The 18,262-nt window shown below is 38.8% G+C and overlaps 1 protein-coding gene across 1 annotated transcript in view; it reads left to right on the plus strand.

Annotated features, from left to right (window-relative positions):
• Positions 1 to 8,389, plus strand: part of Rngtt (RNA guanylyltransferase and 5'-phosphatase) — a 242,356-nt gene extending 233,967 nt beyond the window's left edge. The window contains exons 15-16 of the mRNA XM_076858433.2: positions 4,326 to 4,449; positions 5,842 to 8,389. Coding sequence (XP_076714548.1) covers positions 4,326 to 4,449; positions 5,842 to 6,005 — 288 coding nt within the window. The 3' untranslated portion in view covers positions 6,006 to 8,389. The remainder of the gene's footprint in view (positions 1 to 4,325; positions 4,450 to 5,841) is intronic.
• The last annotated feature ends 9,873 nt before the right edge of the window (positions 8,390 to 18,262 follow it).

Here is an 18,262-nt window from a genome sequence, read left to right on the forward strand (position 1 = left end):
ATAGATCAGGGACAGTAATTCTAAAGGCTCCTATCCTACCCTAGAAAAAGAAACACCTCTCTGTCTACTCTGTGCAAATCATTTCAGCCAACACCGATTGTGTGGTTTTGTGAGCAACAACAACAACAAAACAGTCTGTAAAAAAGTGGCAGAACAGAGCAACTGTGATTTTTTTTCTTTCCATTTTGGGTCTTTCATAATGTGTGTGATACTTGAATTGCTAATTAAAAATCTTCAGAGGTACTAGGTCCAGTTTCATATGACAGTCTCTTAACTCTAGATTATTGGTACATTCACATACTATAGAAGTATGTTATTCAATAAGAAGGATGCATGAAAAAAAATTTTCTATATAAAATATATATTGATTTTTAACATCCCCCCCAAAAATGAAAGCTTATTAATTCAATGTAATTATGGGTACAAATAGGAAATTGTGATTTGTAAATATTTTATTATTTTTACTTTCAAGCTCTCATTAACTCAAACTAAAATAACAGTTGATTTTAGAAGGCCTAATGGACCTGGTTTAATAAATAATAATATGTAATTGAGGATAATTGTCATCATAGTAACAAATTATAATATGGATACTAAAATTAAATGCCAGTCTTTCTTTTGATCTAAGTATTAGTGAAATCTATCTTTAGTTTGTGCATATATGGGAGATATTATTTTTATCAGTTAGATATATTTTATCATCTAACCAAATGAAGGCCTTTGCAGTATACCTCTCTTGGGAATATAACTGGCATGATCAATGAAAAACAAAGTATTGTTCTTGAACATGGAAATGCAGTCAAGTTAGTAGTGGCAGATGCATGTATTTTTCAGGAAGTTCTCTTTCCCAGATTGTTAATGCTTGGCCAAACAGATAAACATATAGTTAATAAATACTGCTAAGTTACTATAGTCAGATTGAGCAACGCATAATTTATAGCAATTCTGAAACTAAGAACACAAGAATGATAAGCTATATGATAAAGACTTACCATAATTGCCGCTTCGTAGAAGTACAGACTGCACATTGTTGCCTAGCAAGCCCATTCTTCTAAAGTAAATATTATATAATTTTCTTGACAGCTATATTCAAAATGTACCTTTTTATGTCAGCATGGTTCCTTTTAGTGAATTTCCTTCTAAAGTTTTTTTTAATAAGCAATACTTTTAAAAGAAATCAAAGAAGATACAAATAAATGAGAAGATTTTCAGTGTTTATGGTTAAACTTCCATACTACCTAAAGCAATCTCTATTAAAATCCCAATGGTATTCTTTTTTAACAGAAGTAAAATTCTTATGGAATCTAAAGGAATCCCAAATAGACTCGAACCTCATACTTCCTTATTTTAAAACACACTACAATAGTAACTTAGATAGTGTATTTAATTACCAGCATAAAGACAGGCCACCGGTTATGCTGGCCGACTCCTGTAATACTAGCTATTTAGGAAGCCAAGGCCAGAAGATCACAAGTTTGTGGCCAGCCTCAGTAACTTAAGAGAGATCCTATCTCAAAATAAAAACTAAAAAGACTGGGGATATATAGTGGTAAAGCACTCCTGGTTCACCGCCCGCACCACCACCAAATGAAACAAAACAGTATAACAGAGAGCCCAGAAATAAACCTGTGCATAGGTGAGCCAAATGATTTTCCACAAAGGTAACAAGACAACACTGTGGGGAAGGACAGTCTCTTCAATAAATGTGCTGGGAAAACTGAATATTTACATGCAAAAGAATGAAGTTGACTCTAACCTTATATCACATAGGAAATTAACTGAAAATGGATTAAAAACTAAAATTAAATCCTAAAATTATTAACTCCTAGAAAAAAAGATACACGGGGAAACTTCAGGACATAGATTTAACAGTGATTTCTTGGATATGGCACCAAAACTAGAAGCAGTAACATTAGAAACAGACAAAAGAGACAGTATCAAATTTAGCATCCTTTGCTCATCAACAGAGTAAAACAGTGGAATAATTGTAAATCATGTCTGATAAGGGTTAAGATCCAGAATGTGTAAGAAACTTCTGTACAACTCAACAACAGAAAACCTTGGTTAAGAAATGGGCAAAGGACTTGAATAGACATTTCTAAGAAGGTATTTAACCAGAAGCATATGAATAGATGCTCAGCATCATCAATCATTAGGGAAGTGTACATCAGAACCACAGATGGATATCTGACATCCATCAGGATGGGCATTATCAAAAGTAGACGACAAATGTTGGTGAGCATACAGAGAAGTTGGAACCCCGCAATTGGTAGGAATGTAAAAAGTGCGACCGTTTTGGGAAACAGTATGAAGGTTCTTCAAAAAATTAAAAACAGAATTACTATATGATCCAGCAACCCCACTTCTGACTTTCCAAAAGAACTCAAAGCAGGATCTTGAAGAGATATTTGTGCTCCCACAACATTATTCATAATGGCCAAGAAGTAGAAGGAACCCAAAAGTTCATTGACATAGTTAAAGGCAACATGATATATACATATGATGGAATATTATTGTAGCTTTAAAGACGAAGGAACTCCTATCACATGCTATAACATGAATGAACCTCAAGGACATTTTGCTAAGTCAGTAACAAAAGGACAAATACTGTGTGATTCTACTCATTTGAAGTATCTGAAGTAGTCAAAATCACAGAAGCAGAAAATAGAAAGGTCTGGGTGGAAGGGAGAATTAATGCTTAGTGGGTCCAGAGTTGCAGTGTTGTAAGATGAAAAAGCCTGAGAGATCTGTTGTGCAATAATGTGAATATACTTAGCATGACTGAACTGTATACTTGAAAACTGTTAAGATGGTACATTTTTTTAACCAGTTTTTAGAAAGAAATGTTTCATTGCCAATTTTATATTCAATTACCAATTTTACTGATTATCTATGATGTCTCAAGCATTTTTATTTATTATTCTTGCAATGACTCAGTAAATTAGGAACTTGTTTACCCATTTTAGAAATAAGAAAATGAAGACTTTGAAGGGGTTGGAAACAAATTTCTGTTAGATCTTTCAAATAGTATAACATACATGTGGTTATCTAATTGAATGAATTGCCTAGTACTTGGCTATAAATAGTAAATCAAAAGTAAAAAGGTGAGTCCCTAGTAAAAAGTGCAGGAGAGTCTAGTCTACGATGATGGATAGTTGAGAATAAAGATACAGGTTTGCTAAGTGGACCATTGACCATCAGTTTTTGGAGGCAGGTCTAGTTCCAGAACCATTGAAAATGTTGGACTCGTTAGATTTGTTGAAAATGCAAATAGTTCAATCAAATATAATGCTCATTAAGGGGAAAGAAATACAATTTGAAAGTTTTTATGAAGATATGCACTATCTAATGTGTGAATTGAAAGCATCTTTTAAAAATTTCCTTCCCTTCATATTCCTAGGTAATAGTGAATATGTGGGTAGAAAAATGAGAGCATTTCAAATAATGCTAATGAAGTTAAATGATTGCAATCTACCATATTGTGAGGAAAAGTTGTTAGCTGTGAAAGATGAGGACAGAATTAAAATATTACCATGACTGGCATTTGATTTGAAAACTGCAAAGATAAGCTTTGGTTCCTATTTATGAAAACTGTCCTCACAGCCCAGTGGAATATCTTTTGAAAGGTTCTGTAGTTACCATGGATACTTTTTAGCTTTGATAAAGTAAGTTTTAATCCACATTCAATCATCTGAAGTGAAGAAGCCAAGAAACCCACCAACTAAAGTCAAAGTAGCTTCATCTCTATATTCATGCAAGTTTGGCAGATGAGAAGAAAGTAGTCTAAAGATTTGGTTTTTGATTAATTATTTCTGCTTGAAAGCAAAATATTTAGGATGCACATTGCTTGGGTTTGGTTCTACCGTTTACTTTTTATGTGCGACTTTTTCTTTTTATGAATAAGGGGAAATTCTTGGATTTTGACATAGGAATTTAGATGGTGAGACCTTCCTGAAGGTTGAGGAAACCTAATCAGTATACTCAATTTCTGAAAGCCACAGACACAGATAGTATTGAAGGCTTGGTCCCCATGGTAACATATTTGCATTTGGCCCAGAAGTGGCTGCTTTCTGCTTAGCTTCTTTTAATTGCTATATATTGACAGCCGTTTTCATGACTATTTATAAAATGTCGGATAAATGAGCATGTGTACAAGGGAGTGCACACCATATCTTTAGGCTTGATTAGACACTTCAGATGACAAAGAGCTCTGCATGAAGAGTTACTGAGGTGTTTTTGGCATTTCCTAATGTGTCTGTCACATAGTGGAAGCAAAAAGCCTTTCAAATGATTTAAATATTTTCGTCAATTCTCTTTTAAAACAGGTGACAAAAGAGCTAAAACAGTATGACAACAAAATTATAGAATGCAAATTTGAGAACAACAGCTGGGTCTTCATGAGACAGAGAACAGACAAAAGTTTTCCTAATGCCTACAACACTGCCATGGGTGAGTATGACAACCTACCAGTAGTTATTACATTAAAAAAAAAAACTAAGTTGTTAGAACCCAGATTCTGCTGTATGTGCCATTCTACTTGATGGTACATAGAGTCATTTGTATCTCACCCTTGTTGACCAGAACAGTGTCATGTCTGGCACCCTATTTAGTTCCAGTCAGCTTTAGGTTTTCCTCTCTAAACTAGTGGGCTTGTGCCATGTGCCCAGAAGAGAGTGTAAAGGGCAGGATACTGGGCTATATACAAGTTGAATTTATCCAACAACAACAACAAAAGCCATGATAATTTCAGATCTATTCAAAACTATACAAATCATTGTTTGCCAGATGGTAAAAGACAAAATTAGCAGGGGAAAGTAATTTCCAGCTCCTAAAATAATTTTACAAACAATGGAGAACAAAGTAAATGAAAACCATTTTAAAAAAACACAAAATCTGCTATGCCTTCCTTCAAAGTGTTCTTTGGGTACAATCTGAATGCTTTGGGGATTCAGAATAATTAAGGTTTTTTTTTTATGAGGAACAACACAAATTAATTGAAATTTATAGGGTACACTTATTACTAGTAGCAGTTGCCCTAGATTACATTTTTTACTGGAGTTGACAAAGGTAAAAAACAAGATTAAAGGTTAATAGAGTTGTGGACTTTAGCATGCTTAATCAATGATGATATGATAAGCTTAGAAGAAAATACAGAAATTGCCAGTTTAGGTTTTGCAGTTTAAAAGTGATTATTGTACATTTAAGGGCTCCTGTTGGAATTAGTATCCACGTTTGGGATGAGTTCAAAAGTAGCAATGATTAAGCCAGTGTCTTTTTTCCCAAAATCAAGTAAGTACATAAAGTGAAAATGATTGGTACTAAATTTTGGTCATTCAAGAAAAGATGCTTTATTTATTAGACAATTTTTTAACCTATCTTACTTCAAAGAAGTTATTAAAATAAAATAATATGGTCTGCCATAGGCATGGTGAGTAATGCTATGCTAAGTGTTTCAGAATGGACATCTTCTGAGGGAAAGTTGGAAGATTGTAGTGCAATTTTTCTGTAGATGTTTTAGTCTAAGTATGGACTATAGTTCAGTGTACGGTGCTAGACTAGAATCCCATAAAAAACTGTTTGAAGAAATAGAAAACCATAGTGAAGACATGCTTATAACCCAAATACCTAAAGTTTTAGTTTAAAATTAATATTCCAGTAAAGAATCACCTCTAGGAAAGCAGTTATTTGGAGGGTGGGCAGAGGGAGGAGATTAGTTTAATCAGAAGCATGTCATCCTTTGGTAAAATGGCAGTGTTTAAACCTTTCTCACAAGCCTGTGTGTGGTGAGTCAGCTTCCCTAATTAACCCTCACATGAGATGCTTGTCTCCCTTTGTCCACAGCTGTGTGCAATAGCATATCAAACCCTGTCACCAAGGAGATGCTGTTTGAGTTCATTGACAGATGTGTGTTAGCTTCTCAAGGGCAGAAGAGAAAGCATCATCTGGACCCTGACACTGAGCTCATGCCACCACCACCTCCCAAAAGGCCACGTCCTTCAACTTAAGACCTACCTGCCTCTGACTTCAGGCTCAAGAGGAAAGATGAGTGAGAAAAAATGCTATTGCCCCATTTTTGCAGCCAGAAAAATGAAAAAACAAGTGTGACTTGATGTTGATGCACATTTGAATTAAAAAAAAAAAGAAAAAGGAAGGTATTGTAGCCAACCTGTATATTATTTGATGCATTTGTTTCCTCAGTGCTACAGTACCTAATGGACTTAAATATTTAATTTATATCTGATAAACTCAGCCTTACCTTGTGTAATCTGAAGATTGAAATATCCAAAGGTTTAAATGAGATTGAAATCAATGAAAAAGAGGCCTTGTTTGTATATGTATAACTTTACCTTTAATTTATAAAGTTAGCAATCTGGAACTGTGAGTGCATAAAACTCTGTATATTTTAGAAGCTGTGTTTCAACTATGGCAAATTTTCCTCTTAAAAATATAGGCAATGGCATTAAAAGTTCTTGCTATCATTTATCATGATCCCCTACATTTTTGAAATTCCTGTATTCAGAAACAGATGACAAAGTTGTTAGGTATTGTGTATTAAACAACTTGGTCTGGCTTATATTATTTTAAGAAGTTGTTTTGGAGATGTAAAAGTAAAAAAGTAAAGCTCCATTTTTGTGACTTGCATTGCTTCTTTAACAAGTCTTTTGAGTATTTTAATCTGTTTCTATTGTTTGGAGTACAATATCAGATATCCAGTGTGTCCATTCTGGCAATAGGTTTGAACTACTTACCACCAGGTCCTTTATGTATGGCTCTCCTGGGAGACTTTTCATTTTTAAATGCCAGGGCTACTTCTGCTTTACCTCAGTGGTATCAGCACATTATAAATTACATTAAAACACACAACTCACTGTGATCTATGAAAGCGATATCAAATACAGATGATGTTGTGTTAGTTCCCTAAAATAAAATGGCCAAGGAAATGCCAGCTGACTCCTCTTATTAGAAGGTAATGTCAACAGAATGGAATGCTGTCACTAGAAAATCCTACACTTGTAGGAACTAAACATCAAGGAAATCAAGACATTTACTGTCAAAGCCAAAACTGTATCTATATTCTATTCTAGGGATGTTATTTCAGTGATACATCTGAATTCCAAAATGTTTACTGAGAGATAATGGGTTTAAAGGGCAGCTAATTGGTCATCTGCCATTGTTGAGAAACTGTAGTCTGATTGATTTGTGAAGGAACTCTGAAAATTAGCTGATTAGAGGCTAATGTATTTATTTTTAAAGGTACATGTTTTAAATATATGTATTTAAAACAAATTTTCATGATCTAAATTTTATATATGTATATGCATATATATGTAAGTATATGCAACAGTGTATATTCTTCTACTGATACAGCCAGACATGAAAACCCAAATGAGTTACCTAGCAGGCTGAATATGTGACAGGATTTCTATATGACATAGCACAGATTAACCAAAAATGTATTTATATGCACCTGAGTTTTAATGTTTTTAAACAGTTTTCTCATGCAGTGCTTTTCTATGTGAAATACTAGAGTCATGCTTGGGCTTTTTCCTTTATTGTTCCCAAGTTATGTAATGTGTAGTGTGAACTTATCCAAAATGCCATTTTAATGTTTTTTTCCTAGAGTGCTTTTGTATGTTTGGGCGCTAAAGGGATTTAAACATCTGAATGCCATAGTGACTGTTGAAAAAGGGGAAATTCTCAAGGGTCCATGTGTCTTTTACAAAGTGAATCTTAAAAAAAAAAAAAAAAAAAATGACTATGCAACTCCAAGTAGCCTGATGCCTGCTTTCCCAGGATTAGCACCTCTTCACATGGTATGTTGCTTGCTTTTGAGCCCGTGCAAAAGCAAGCTTTTGCCAATGATCTTTTAGAGTTAAAATGTTTATGGTAATCGTAACCTTTGAAATGAGTCATGTGAAAAGAGCATCTCATTTTTAATACACCCAGATATTTTCTTTTTGCCATTGTGCATTTAGCAGGACTTAATTTTCTGAAGTACAGTAGTTGGCCTTATAAGTAAATTCCATTTAGCCCCCAAACATGCTACCATTTAGAGTATTATAACAAGTCATTTAGACAGTCAAGGGCAGAGGGGAACCTAGAAGCAGGACTTGGGACATTATGAAGGAAACCCTTCCCTTCTTAGGTCACTTCCCAATAGCTATTTTCTAAGACTGGAGTATTTTAGATAAGGATAAGAAAACTTTGCTTTTCCTGAGTTATCACATGTAAAAAGCTTTAGCTTTTTGTTTGGAAAAGGTGTGGATGACTCTACTGCCTGGATGGTTACATTTGCTTTCCGTGAAATGCTCAGAAATGTCAGAACATTCCTTCTCTAAATTGTGTGTCAGTGCATATTGTAATAAAACTACTGATTTAAAATAAGAAAGTGTTTACTTTGTTTTCACTGGTGTTGCGTTTGTGTTTCTTCTGTTGTTGGTATCCGATCCTGTTCCTGTCAGCCACACCCAATGTAACTATCTAGTTTTGCTGTACTCTAGAGATTAAAATCAAGTCTTTAAAATACCTTCTATTTTTCTTCCTGAGAAACTGGTTTTTGTTTTCCATATGAAACTAATTTGATTGACATGGGAATTGTATTTTTGAAAGCTAGGAGAGTTGGGGGAGGCACATCTTTATATGATGTTTACATTTTTGTTTATCTACCTTATCTTAGCAGGTTACACTATGAGTATTCTATTACATTATTTTTAATGCATTTAATTCTTTAAAAATACTCAGCAATAAATAGTCCAAAGTGACGAAGTAGCAAACTACCAAATTTTTGTGTTGACTGTGCATTTTTATATGGAATTTGCCATCTTTAAATGTTTAAATGATACCACCATTTTGAGCTTTGCATAGAGTTCTTCCTGGCTCAAGAAGCCTTGAAAATCAACAACCTCATACACCCACATGAAAAAAACTTATGTTGTGAAGAAAGCCCTGACCCAGGGGCAGAGGGAAACCTAGAAGCCCTTGGGTCAGACCCAGAAACAAATCCAGGCTCTGCCTCTTACTGATCTAAGTTCTTTGGAGCCCTTTCCCCCTTTTTTTCAATTTGTGAAATAGCAAGGTTGAGCCAGATGATCAAAGAGAACCTTTCTAGGTCCAACCATGATTCTTGTATAAAAGCCAGTATTTTGTAAATCTCCTGTCTTAACAATTATAGCTTTTTATCAGGACTAAGTTTCCACTAAGAGCTAAACTGTCTAAGGACAGCTACTCTGTGCAGATAGGTACTCTTACTGACTTTTTAGATGAAGAACCTGAGTCTTAAGTTGTGAGCTGAAACCCAATAAGGTCTTTCTACTCCAATGGCTAAGTTTTTGTACAGTAGTCTCCTAAATGCTTCCTTTCTTATAGTCCCTGGGTGGATGACCCCATCCTCCAGGCATCCCAAATTATTTAAATGGTTTCTTTGGTGCTGATAGAATGATAGGCTTTACACACCTCTCTCTAAAAGGAAATGAAGTTGAGAGCAGTAGGACCTTATTTAACTATTTAATAATATTTAAATGTGAGTGACTAAGCTACCATGAAGGGAAGTTTAATATTCTCATTAAGATGCTAAATTCCAAAGCTGTTATTAGGAAGCAATAAGTGATTAAATTATATCCTGGGCCAAAATTTTCTTGATTGGTGGCATAGTTGGCTGTCAGCTCTGACACTTTGGCAGGTCATCAGGAGCTTTGGTTTACCTGGATGTACTGTCCCTCATCTGACTATCACTAGGTGACTACTGTGCATGATACAAGGTGGTGGTAGAGGGGACTCCAAGCTGGGGCCACCTAGTCTTCCAGATTTCATATTCCAAAACATCAGGGAATGGATCTGTGGTTGCCAACTATATTTCCATGAAAGGCATTTCAAAAATAATTACGTTGCCATCATTTAATAAAATAAGAGAAAACTTAACACCCAAAAAAGAAAGTAGGACATATTTTAGAAGAAAGCAGAGGCTTTTACATAGAACAGAGTTTATGATAGATTCAGGGCATTGTCCTTTGCTTCTATATTTCACTCCAGGCTGGTGAAATCTTTTTCAAGGACTGAGGCTGGGAATCACACAGCACAACACCACGGTTACACAGGTGGAATTCCAGGCAGGAGCTTATCATCATGGAAGTGGACATGGAAACTCAAAGCAGCAGCAGATATTGGTTCCATAACCAAAGGTCATTTCAGTAACAGAGTTGCCAGAATAGATTGCCTCACAGTAGCTAATCTTAGGGGTTGATTCTCTTGTGACCCAAGGTTCATAGGTGACAACTGGAATTACCTGGATATTTAAAAATATCCCAAAAGAATGAAACTCTCAGCTGTTTGAGGCTCAGTCAGAGCATAGCCAAACAACACAGAAAAACAGAATTTGGCCTTAACAACAAATCAGACCAACAGAGTGCCACCAGTTTTCACAACCTCAAAGCCAAACAGTGGCACATAACTGTAATCTCAGTGACTCCTTTTTCTGATGCAAGAGGATCACACATTTGAGACCAGCCTAGGCAACTTACTGAGACCCTGTCTCAAAATTCTAAAAATGTGAAACAAAAGGGCTGAGCAGGTAGCTCAGTGGATTCAGTCCCCACTACTGCAAACAACAAAACAAACTCAGAACTTTGTCCACAATCTATTTTCCTTAGTGCTGTGCCCAACCTGCACACCTAGGTTTGCTTTCAGGCCTGTCCTGCAATGCAGCGGCACAGCTGCTCGTTTCCCCATCCTCTCATGAGCCCAGGAGCCTTCACACATGGCCGTGATGCTGCTTCTATGGGCAGTCCCCCAATTGCCTTTCATCTCAGGATCAAGGGAGCCTTCCCCCTACAGAGAGTCTGCTGAATGGCCCCTTTATACTCTTCTCCTTTGGTCTCCCCTCAAGATAAGGGGCCCTGAGCATAGCACAGGGACTCATCTCTGTGACACACAACAGAGTTTGGCAATAGTTGTCACTTGGTAGGAAAAGGGGCAGGACATTCAAATGCTCTTTTGTGCTGTGGTCCCCCTCATGTTAGCCATTCATAAACTTAATTTTTTTTGGGGGGGGTCACTCTAGTCTTTTTACCATAATAGAAGCACTGATAACATCTCTTGTTTCTTAAGAATTTCTTCAGAGGTCTCCTCTAACACATCTCGTATTTAATCCTGATCAGAAGTGTCTTGTCTGTTCTTGCCTTTTGCATTGAAAATGAGTGCTTCTAAGGAAAGCTTCTCAGCAGGAAGGATCTTAAGAAAGTGTCCTGGTCTCCTCACTGTGACACACTCTGAGGGAGGTGTAAGGGAAGGAGTGTTTTTAGCCATGTCTTATTTTTCAGTGCAGTTTCATTGAACTTGCCATACCTTAAACTAGAAGGCTTGTTCTCCCAACCTACCCGCTCCTACCCATTTTCTGATGTTTTCAAAGAGAAATCCTTTGGTAATTGCTGAGGCTTTTCAGATAGTTTGAAAAATAAATTCTAGCCCATGATCCCTTAGTATGAATCAGTGCTTGCTAGCCTTGTTTTTTTCAAGTGGGAAGGACAAGTGAAAGATCCTGTTCTTGTTGGCTACTATTGAATGCTATCTTCCAGGATCTAAAGGAATAAGAAACTTTACAGTTTCTATAGAAGTTCATCCCTTCTGAAGTCAGTCAGGGGAGCATTGTGTAGTTTTGATCTTCAGTATAATCAAGTATGTTCTGTTATACATTAAAGATGAGGGCAGTAAAGACCCCCATTGGATAACACCACAACCAAAACTCATGTCTAAAAGCTTCTTGAAATGTTTGCAGGGTGAAATGGAACACTGGAAACAACTGGCGCAACTGGGGTGATGCACATGGTGAGAGAGAATCTAGGTCTTGATGGGTGGATGGGATAAATGGGGCAGGGAGGGGCGAACAAGAGAGTGCAGGGAAGGGGCAACGGAAGGCTTTGTCCAGAGCTGTGTGAGGGGAGTGGTTGGAAATACAGTTGACATCACTCCATTTTAACCAGCACATTAGCCACCCTCCCTGGGCCTCTTGATCTCTCTGACAATGACCCGTTTCAACGTCACTTGAAGGAGTTAATTGCATGTGTTCACCCCATGTTTCTTTCTTTTGAGTTTCTTAAACCCATTGCTGCAGGCTCTTATCTTATCTCCATCAGTGCCCTCTCCAGGGCCAGATCCATCCTATAACCAACCTGTCAGCAGTACTTCACACAGCTTCGTGTGTGTGTGTGTGTGTGTGTGTGTGTGTGTGTGTGTGTGTCTGTCTGAGTGGGAAATTTCACATGCAAGAGCAAACAATAAAATAAACTTCCATTTCCACAGAGTCTGCAGTGCTCCATCTATGATAGTTCCCGTTTATCTATACACCGACTGGCTCATGCACATCTGCACAAGATTGATTTTTTATAACCTGGAAGACCCTCTACACACACACCTTGTTGGACCCTGCTTGCACTTGGCCTCAGGCCATTGTGCTCTCCTGGTTCTTTCCTCCTCCCTCCAACTGCTCTGTCTCTGTCTCCCTTGCTGAGCACTCTCCACCTTCTCACCTCCACTCAGTGCCCAGGCTCTGTCCACCAACCTCCGTGCACACTCCATGTGAACAATGCTCAACTCTGAACATGAGCACCACCCAGACCTGAGCAATTTCCAAGTTCATTTCCAGCCCCATCTCACTCTCGAATGCTAAACTTGAACATCCAAGTGACAGCTTGACATCTTCCCTTGGATGTCTAATAGTCACTTCAAGCTGAATGCACCCAAAACTGAGCCCTCCTCCTATAGACTTCCTTTCTTCCCACAGTCTCCTTAAAGCTCAGTTAGTGGCAAGTGCATTTTTCAGTTGCTTCTGAATCATCCTTGACTCTTTTCTTTCTCTCACATTTTACGTCCAATCCATCATCAAATGTTGTCATCACTACCTTCAAAATGAACTTGACAACTCCTTACTCTCTCCAGCAACTCTCATCTCATCTGTTGCCTAGACTAGCACAATATCCCCTTAACTGCTATCTCATTCTTGTATCCCCCCTCCTCATCCATTGTCCACCATGCTGTCAGTGTAATATTTTTTAGAACATGTTACTCCATTCCTCAAAACCTTCCAATGCATTCCACCCTATTGAGAATAAAGTCCTAACTGCATACATACTACAGTCCACGAGGTCCTCCATCATCACCTGGCTTCGGCCTCCACTCTGATCTCATCTGCCATCCTCCACCTCGTTCATTCTTCTCATCCACACTGGCTCCTTTGCTTTCTCCAACTTGACAAGCAAGCTCTCCCATCGCTGGAATGCTCTTACCAGAATTCCACAAAGGTCTCTTCTCCCTTTATTTAAACCCTCTTGTTATCTTGTTCTCCTTCATCACAAGGCATTTTCAGATGCTCCTGTCTAAACGACTCTTTTATTCTCCTTCATTTTTCTACAAGCATATCTGATCTGGCAAGTGTGTTTACTTGTTTGCCTTTATTACTCCTTTCTAGAATAAGTTCTATGTGAATTAAGAATTTTATTTCATCCATTGCTATATTTCCATTACCTGAGCCAGTCTGGTACAAAGTAAATATTTCTTGAATCTACACATGAAGTAGGGCTACACGTATAGGCAGGGGACAGATTAAGAGATTAGGCTAAATGTGATCAATAATAAGGAGTTATTGAAAACTTTCAAACAAATTCACTTTTCGAAGAGTAATCTGGTAATAATCTAAGGAGCAGAAGGAAGAAAAACAGGTGAAGGCCTGTGTGGAAGTGATGGCATCATCTAGGTGACAAGCATTCAGGAGAGTGAATCATCAAGATCCAACAGTAAGTTGAGAAGCTGAGATGACTGGAGGGTTTGAGCTGAGGTGGGGCAAGGGTGTGCTGGTAGAATCCGGAGGGAGAAGAAGAGCTGACTAGGGGCTGGATGCCTAAGGGCTTCTGATGAGTGGACGTGCTGTCCCAGCTATGTGAGGTAAGGCACGCTGCCGGTAAAGACTTGCTATTTGCCTACAGGATAGTTTTGCTAAAAGCAGTGAATAGAGGAGATGAAGTAAAAAATGGGTCAGGGACTCCCACATCCATGGATGGATGAGAAAAATTAACCAACCAAGAAAGAAAGTAAGGCATTAAGAAGTAAAGAAAGAAGCAAGAAGAGCTTCAAGAAAGTGCAGGAATGCTTTTTTTTTTTTTAATAAAGCCAGGCCTTGCTGTGTGGTCCAGGCCAACCTCTAACTCCTAGGCTCTTGTGATCCTCCTGCCTCTGCCTTCTGAGTCACTAGAATGTCATGCACATACCACGCCACAGGCTCAAGAAATGTTTTCTGCAAGAGGAGGCAGGAAAGAGTTGTGACCACTCCATTAAAGTAGGGGACAGCCAAAGACTGAGAATGGGGCCTTGAATTTGGTTTGTAGGTGACAAGAAATATGGTAGGGATGGGCGAGGTCAAGAGAAAATAGGAAGAAATGGAGGTGGTGGGGCTTGGGGTTTAGCCAGTATCAACAGATGTTAACAGATGTCCCCACAGGTAGTGGTCATGGTGGGGGAGCAGGGAGCATGCACTTTATGATGACAGGGACTGTCCAGAACTTCCCAGCCTCAGTTTCAAGACACCAATGCTTTGTTTGATTGTAGGTGTTGACCCTCTAAGCCCACTAAGGTGGCCAGATGAGGACTGAACTGTAGCTATCAGCCACGGATACCTCTGGCTCCTGACTGAGAGTACTCTGGGGTCCCTGCAGCAAAAGCACCATGACCACCTCAAGTGCACCTGGTTGTCTTACTGGTGCTCCACCAGAGACTGGTGAGGCCAGTCACAGGGCAAGACCAGCTATAGAGCATGGTGCAGCATCTCTTTTACAAGGCCCATAGAGCACTGAGCACATAGCCCAGAGCATGGCTGAACAAAAGGAGACGTCTGGGGGTCTGGCATGGGTTCTTAGGGATGATGCTAAGTATCTGTCCTCTCGTGTGATGGTCCATTTTGTAGGTACTGGGAGACTGATTTTCTTAATGTTTTCATTGGTGCATTGTAACTGCATAATAGTGGGATTAATTATGGCGTATTCATATATGCATATAACATAAATTGATTATTTTTATTCTCCATTACCTTCTTTTTCCCTCCCACCCTTTCCCTAACCCCCCGCCTTCCTCTACCCTACTTGTCTGGGTAACTGATTTAATAATCCTTGTGCATGCAACACATTGGGGCCTCATTTTATTTATAAATAATTGCTGTAAAAAATAATTCCATTGGATTAAAAATCACAAGAAATGTCAATGAGAAATGGCAAGACATTTGTAGAAGTGAAAAAAAATTGATTCTTTAAATATAATTGCAAACATTAACATTTTTGAATGGTTGCAAAACATGATTTTAATATTTTTATTCCAACCTGAGCAAATTTTCTCACTGATAGTGACTACTAAGGATTTGAAGAGTGTATCATTAAACAGTTTTGATCCAGCTGGGCACGGTAGCACACACCTGTAATCCCAGTGGCTTGGGAGGCTGAGGCAGGAGGATCACAAGTTCAGAGTCAGCCTCAGCAAAACTTAACCAGGCCCTGAGCCAACTCAGTGAGACCTTGTCTCTAAATAAAATATGAAAAATGATTGGGACTATTGCTCAGTGGTTAAGCACCCATGGCTTCCATCTCTGGTACCAAAAAAAAAAAAAAAAAGTTTTGATCCGAATTTGAGGACAGCTGTTTGAAACATTAGACCAGATATTAAAAAGGAATATTCATGGAAGCAAGCTCAAGTTTCTCACTTAATACTCTGGAAAGGTCTTATTTCAAAGTTTCATACAAAGCTGTACTTCCCTGGAACTTTCGTGATTTGCTTTTTCTTATTACAGCTATATGACATAAAGAAAATATAATGGGCTCCTTCCCTAAGACCCATATAGATGCCCTAATTCTTTAATTTGCCTCAGGGCACCATTCAAATATTATTTCTATGTTTTTTTTTTTTTTTTTTGTCATTATGTGGAAAGGAATAGGGGACATTGTCTTGATAATTCAGGATCAGAGAATAGGTGAATCAGCTTGAAAGAAAACAAACTTTACCCCAGAATGGGCTAGAAATCAAGTCAGGTCAGAAGGCAGTTGCAGTCTGGACAAATAGGAAAGAGTAAAAGGACCAAATTCCGAGATCAGAGTATATAGCTGGCTCCAAACACGCACGTGTGCGTGCGTGCACGCGTGCACGCACACACACATACACACACACACACCCTGAGAGAGCAGAGAGTGGGGAATAGTGATGTGCATTTTTTGTTCATCTTATGCAAGACTTGCCTTTTTTGCCCCACTCTAGGGACTTTTTTGGTTCCAAATCAAAAACCAACAAAAAACCCAACTCATCTACTCTAGGTAACTGAATATTCCAGAATGTAGGTATGGCTTCAAGAATGGCTTGATCAAGGAGCCCCCCATATCTCAACTGCTAGTGTTATTGGCTTTCTTCTCAGTCTTCCTGTGCTATTCTTAGAGTGTAAAAGAAGTAACAAGCAGAAGGTTGCCTGAATGGAAGAGGTTTGGGGAGAAGGGTGCTACTTTTTAGACCCTCATCACCTCCTGGGATCTTCCTAGAGACAAGAAAATTGGAAGACTGCTTTTAAGTTGGACCCTTAAGACCATTGGTTCCCATTTTATAGATGAGCTGGGTGAGACTCAGGAACAGTAAGGGACTTTAACAAGGGCTCACAGCTGATTCTGTGCCCTTCTAATTCCCAGCTCATTTGGCAGTACTCCCTGCAGAAATGAAATGAAGATTAAAAAAATGCCTTCAATTAGGTAGACAATTTGACCTTTGAGAAAGCCAATCTCTAGTCCATAGAGGAGCGCTCTTCAAGTCTCTTAAAGGAATTGATTACGTGTGTTCACCCCACATTTTTCCCTCTGAGTCTCCTGAACCCACTGCCACATGCTCTCATCTCCACAGGGCTGTTCCTGTCACCACCATGAATGCCGTCTCCAGGACCAGACCCACCCTCATAACCAACCTGTCAGTAGTGCTTTACACAGCTTTTATTCTTTTGTCGTGTGTGGTTTTTGTTTTTTAGTTTTTTTTTTCTCTTAATGGGAAATTTCACAGACAAAAGCAAATAATAAAATAAATTTCCAGGCAGGGATGTGGCTCAGTGGTAAAGTGTTTGTCTGGCATGCATGAGGCCCTGGGTTCAAATCCCTAAGCACACATACACACACAAAACAAAACAAAAAACAAAACTCCAAATCCTTCCATTTCCGCAGAGTCTGCAGTGCTCCATCTATGACAGTTCCCGTTTATCTGTACACCGACTGGCTCATGCACATCTGCATAAGATTGTTTTAAATCCTGGAAGACCCTCTACACACACACCTTGTTGGACCCTGCTTGCATTTGGCCTCAGGCCACTGTCCTCTCCTGTTTCCTCCTCCCTCCAACTGCTCTGGCTCTGTCTCCCTTGCTGAGCACTCTCCACCTTCTCACCTCCACTCAGTGCCCAGGCTCTGTCCACCAACCTCCGTGCACACTCCATGTGAACTCTCCTCCACTCTGAACATGAGCACCACCCAGACCTGAGCAATTTCCAAGTTCATTTCCAGCCCCATCTCACTCTCGAATGCTAAACTTGAACATCCAAGTGACAGCTTGACATCTTCCCTTGGATGTCTAATAGTCACCTCAAGCTGAATGCACCCAAAACTGAGCCCTCCTCCTATAGACTTCCTTTCTTCCCACAGTCTCCTTAAACCTGACTTTGCACACTGGAGTGTGAGCTCCTGGGCCCTCCTGGAGCCCTGATGCACATGCATGCCTCCAGGGCTCGCTCAGAAGTTTATACCAGGTGAAGAGAAGACCATAGCACACACTGGTAGGTGCCTGGGATTGCGTAACCCACAAGCACACGTCTACTTTGAAAAGTTTGATTTTGATTTCCAAAGAAGGCAAAACATCTCAAAATGAAGTTGAGCTATCTTTGGGTAGGATGCAAAACCGCCCATGGGTATATCACATCAAAAACGATGTGTGATTTCTTCCAGTCCTTCAACTCAAAAAAGATGAACAGATTTAACTGATGCATTCTAAAAATAAATAAATAAATAAAATTTGCTTTGAGCTGGGAAACCAAGTATGGAAGTTTCTGGGGGGTTATTTTGGAGGGGGAGAAGTGGATGGGGAAGTAAAGGACGGTGGGGAAAGTTGTTTTCAGTGTAGAAACCAGGTTATGACAGCATTACTGCTTCAGTGATGAGTGTTTTCTACTTGGGGGAAAAAAAAAAGGGTAATGGAAGGTCACAGGAAGAGGCTT

Source organism: Callospermophilus lateralis, chromosome 6 (assembly GCF_048772815.1).
Source record: "Callospermophilus lateralis isolate mCalLat2 chromosome 6, mCalLat2.hap1, whole genome shotgun sequence".
Classification (NCBI taxonomy): domain Eukaryota; kingdom Metazoa; phylum Chordata; class Mammalia; order Rodentia; family Sciuridae; genus Callospermophilus; species Callospermophilus lateralis.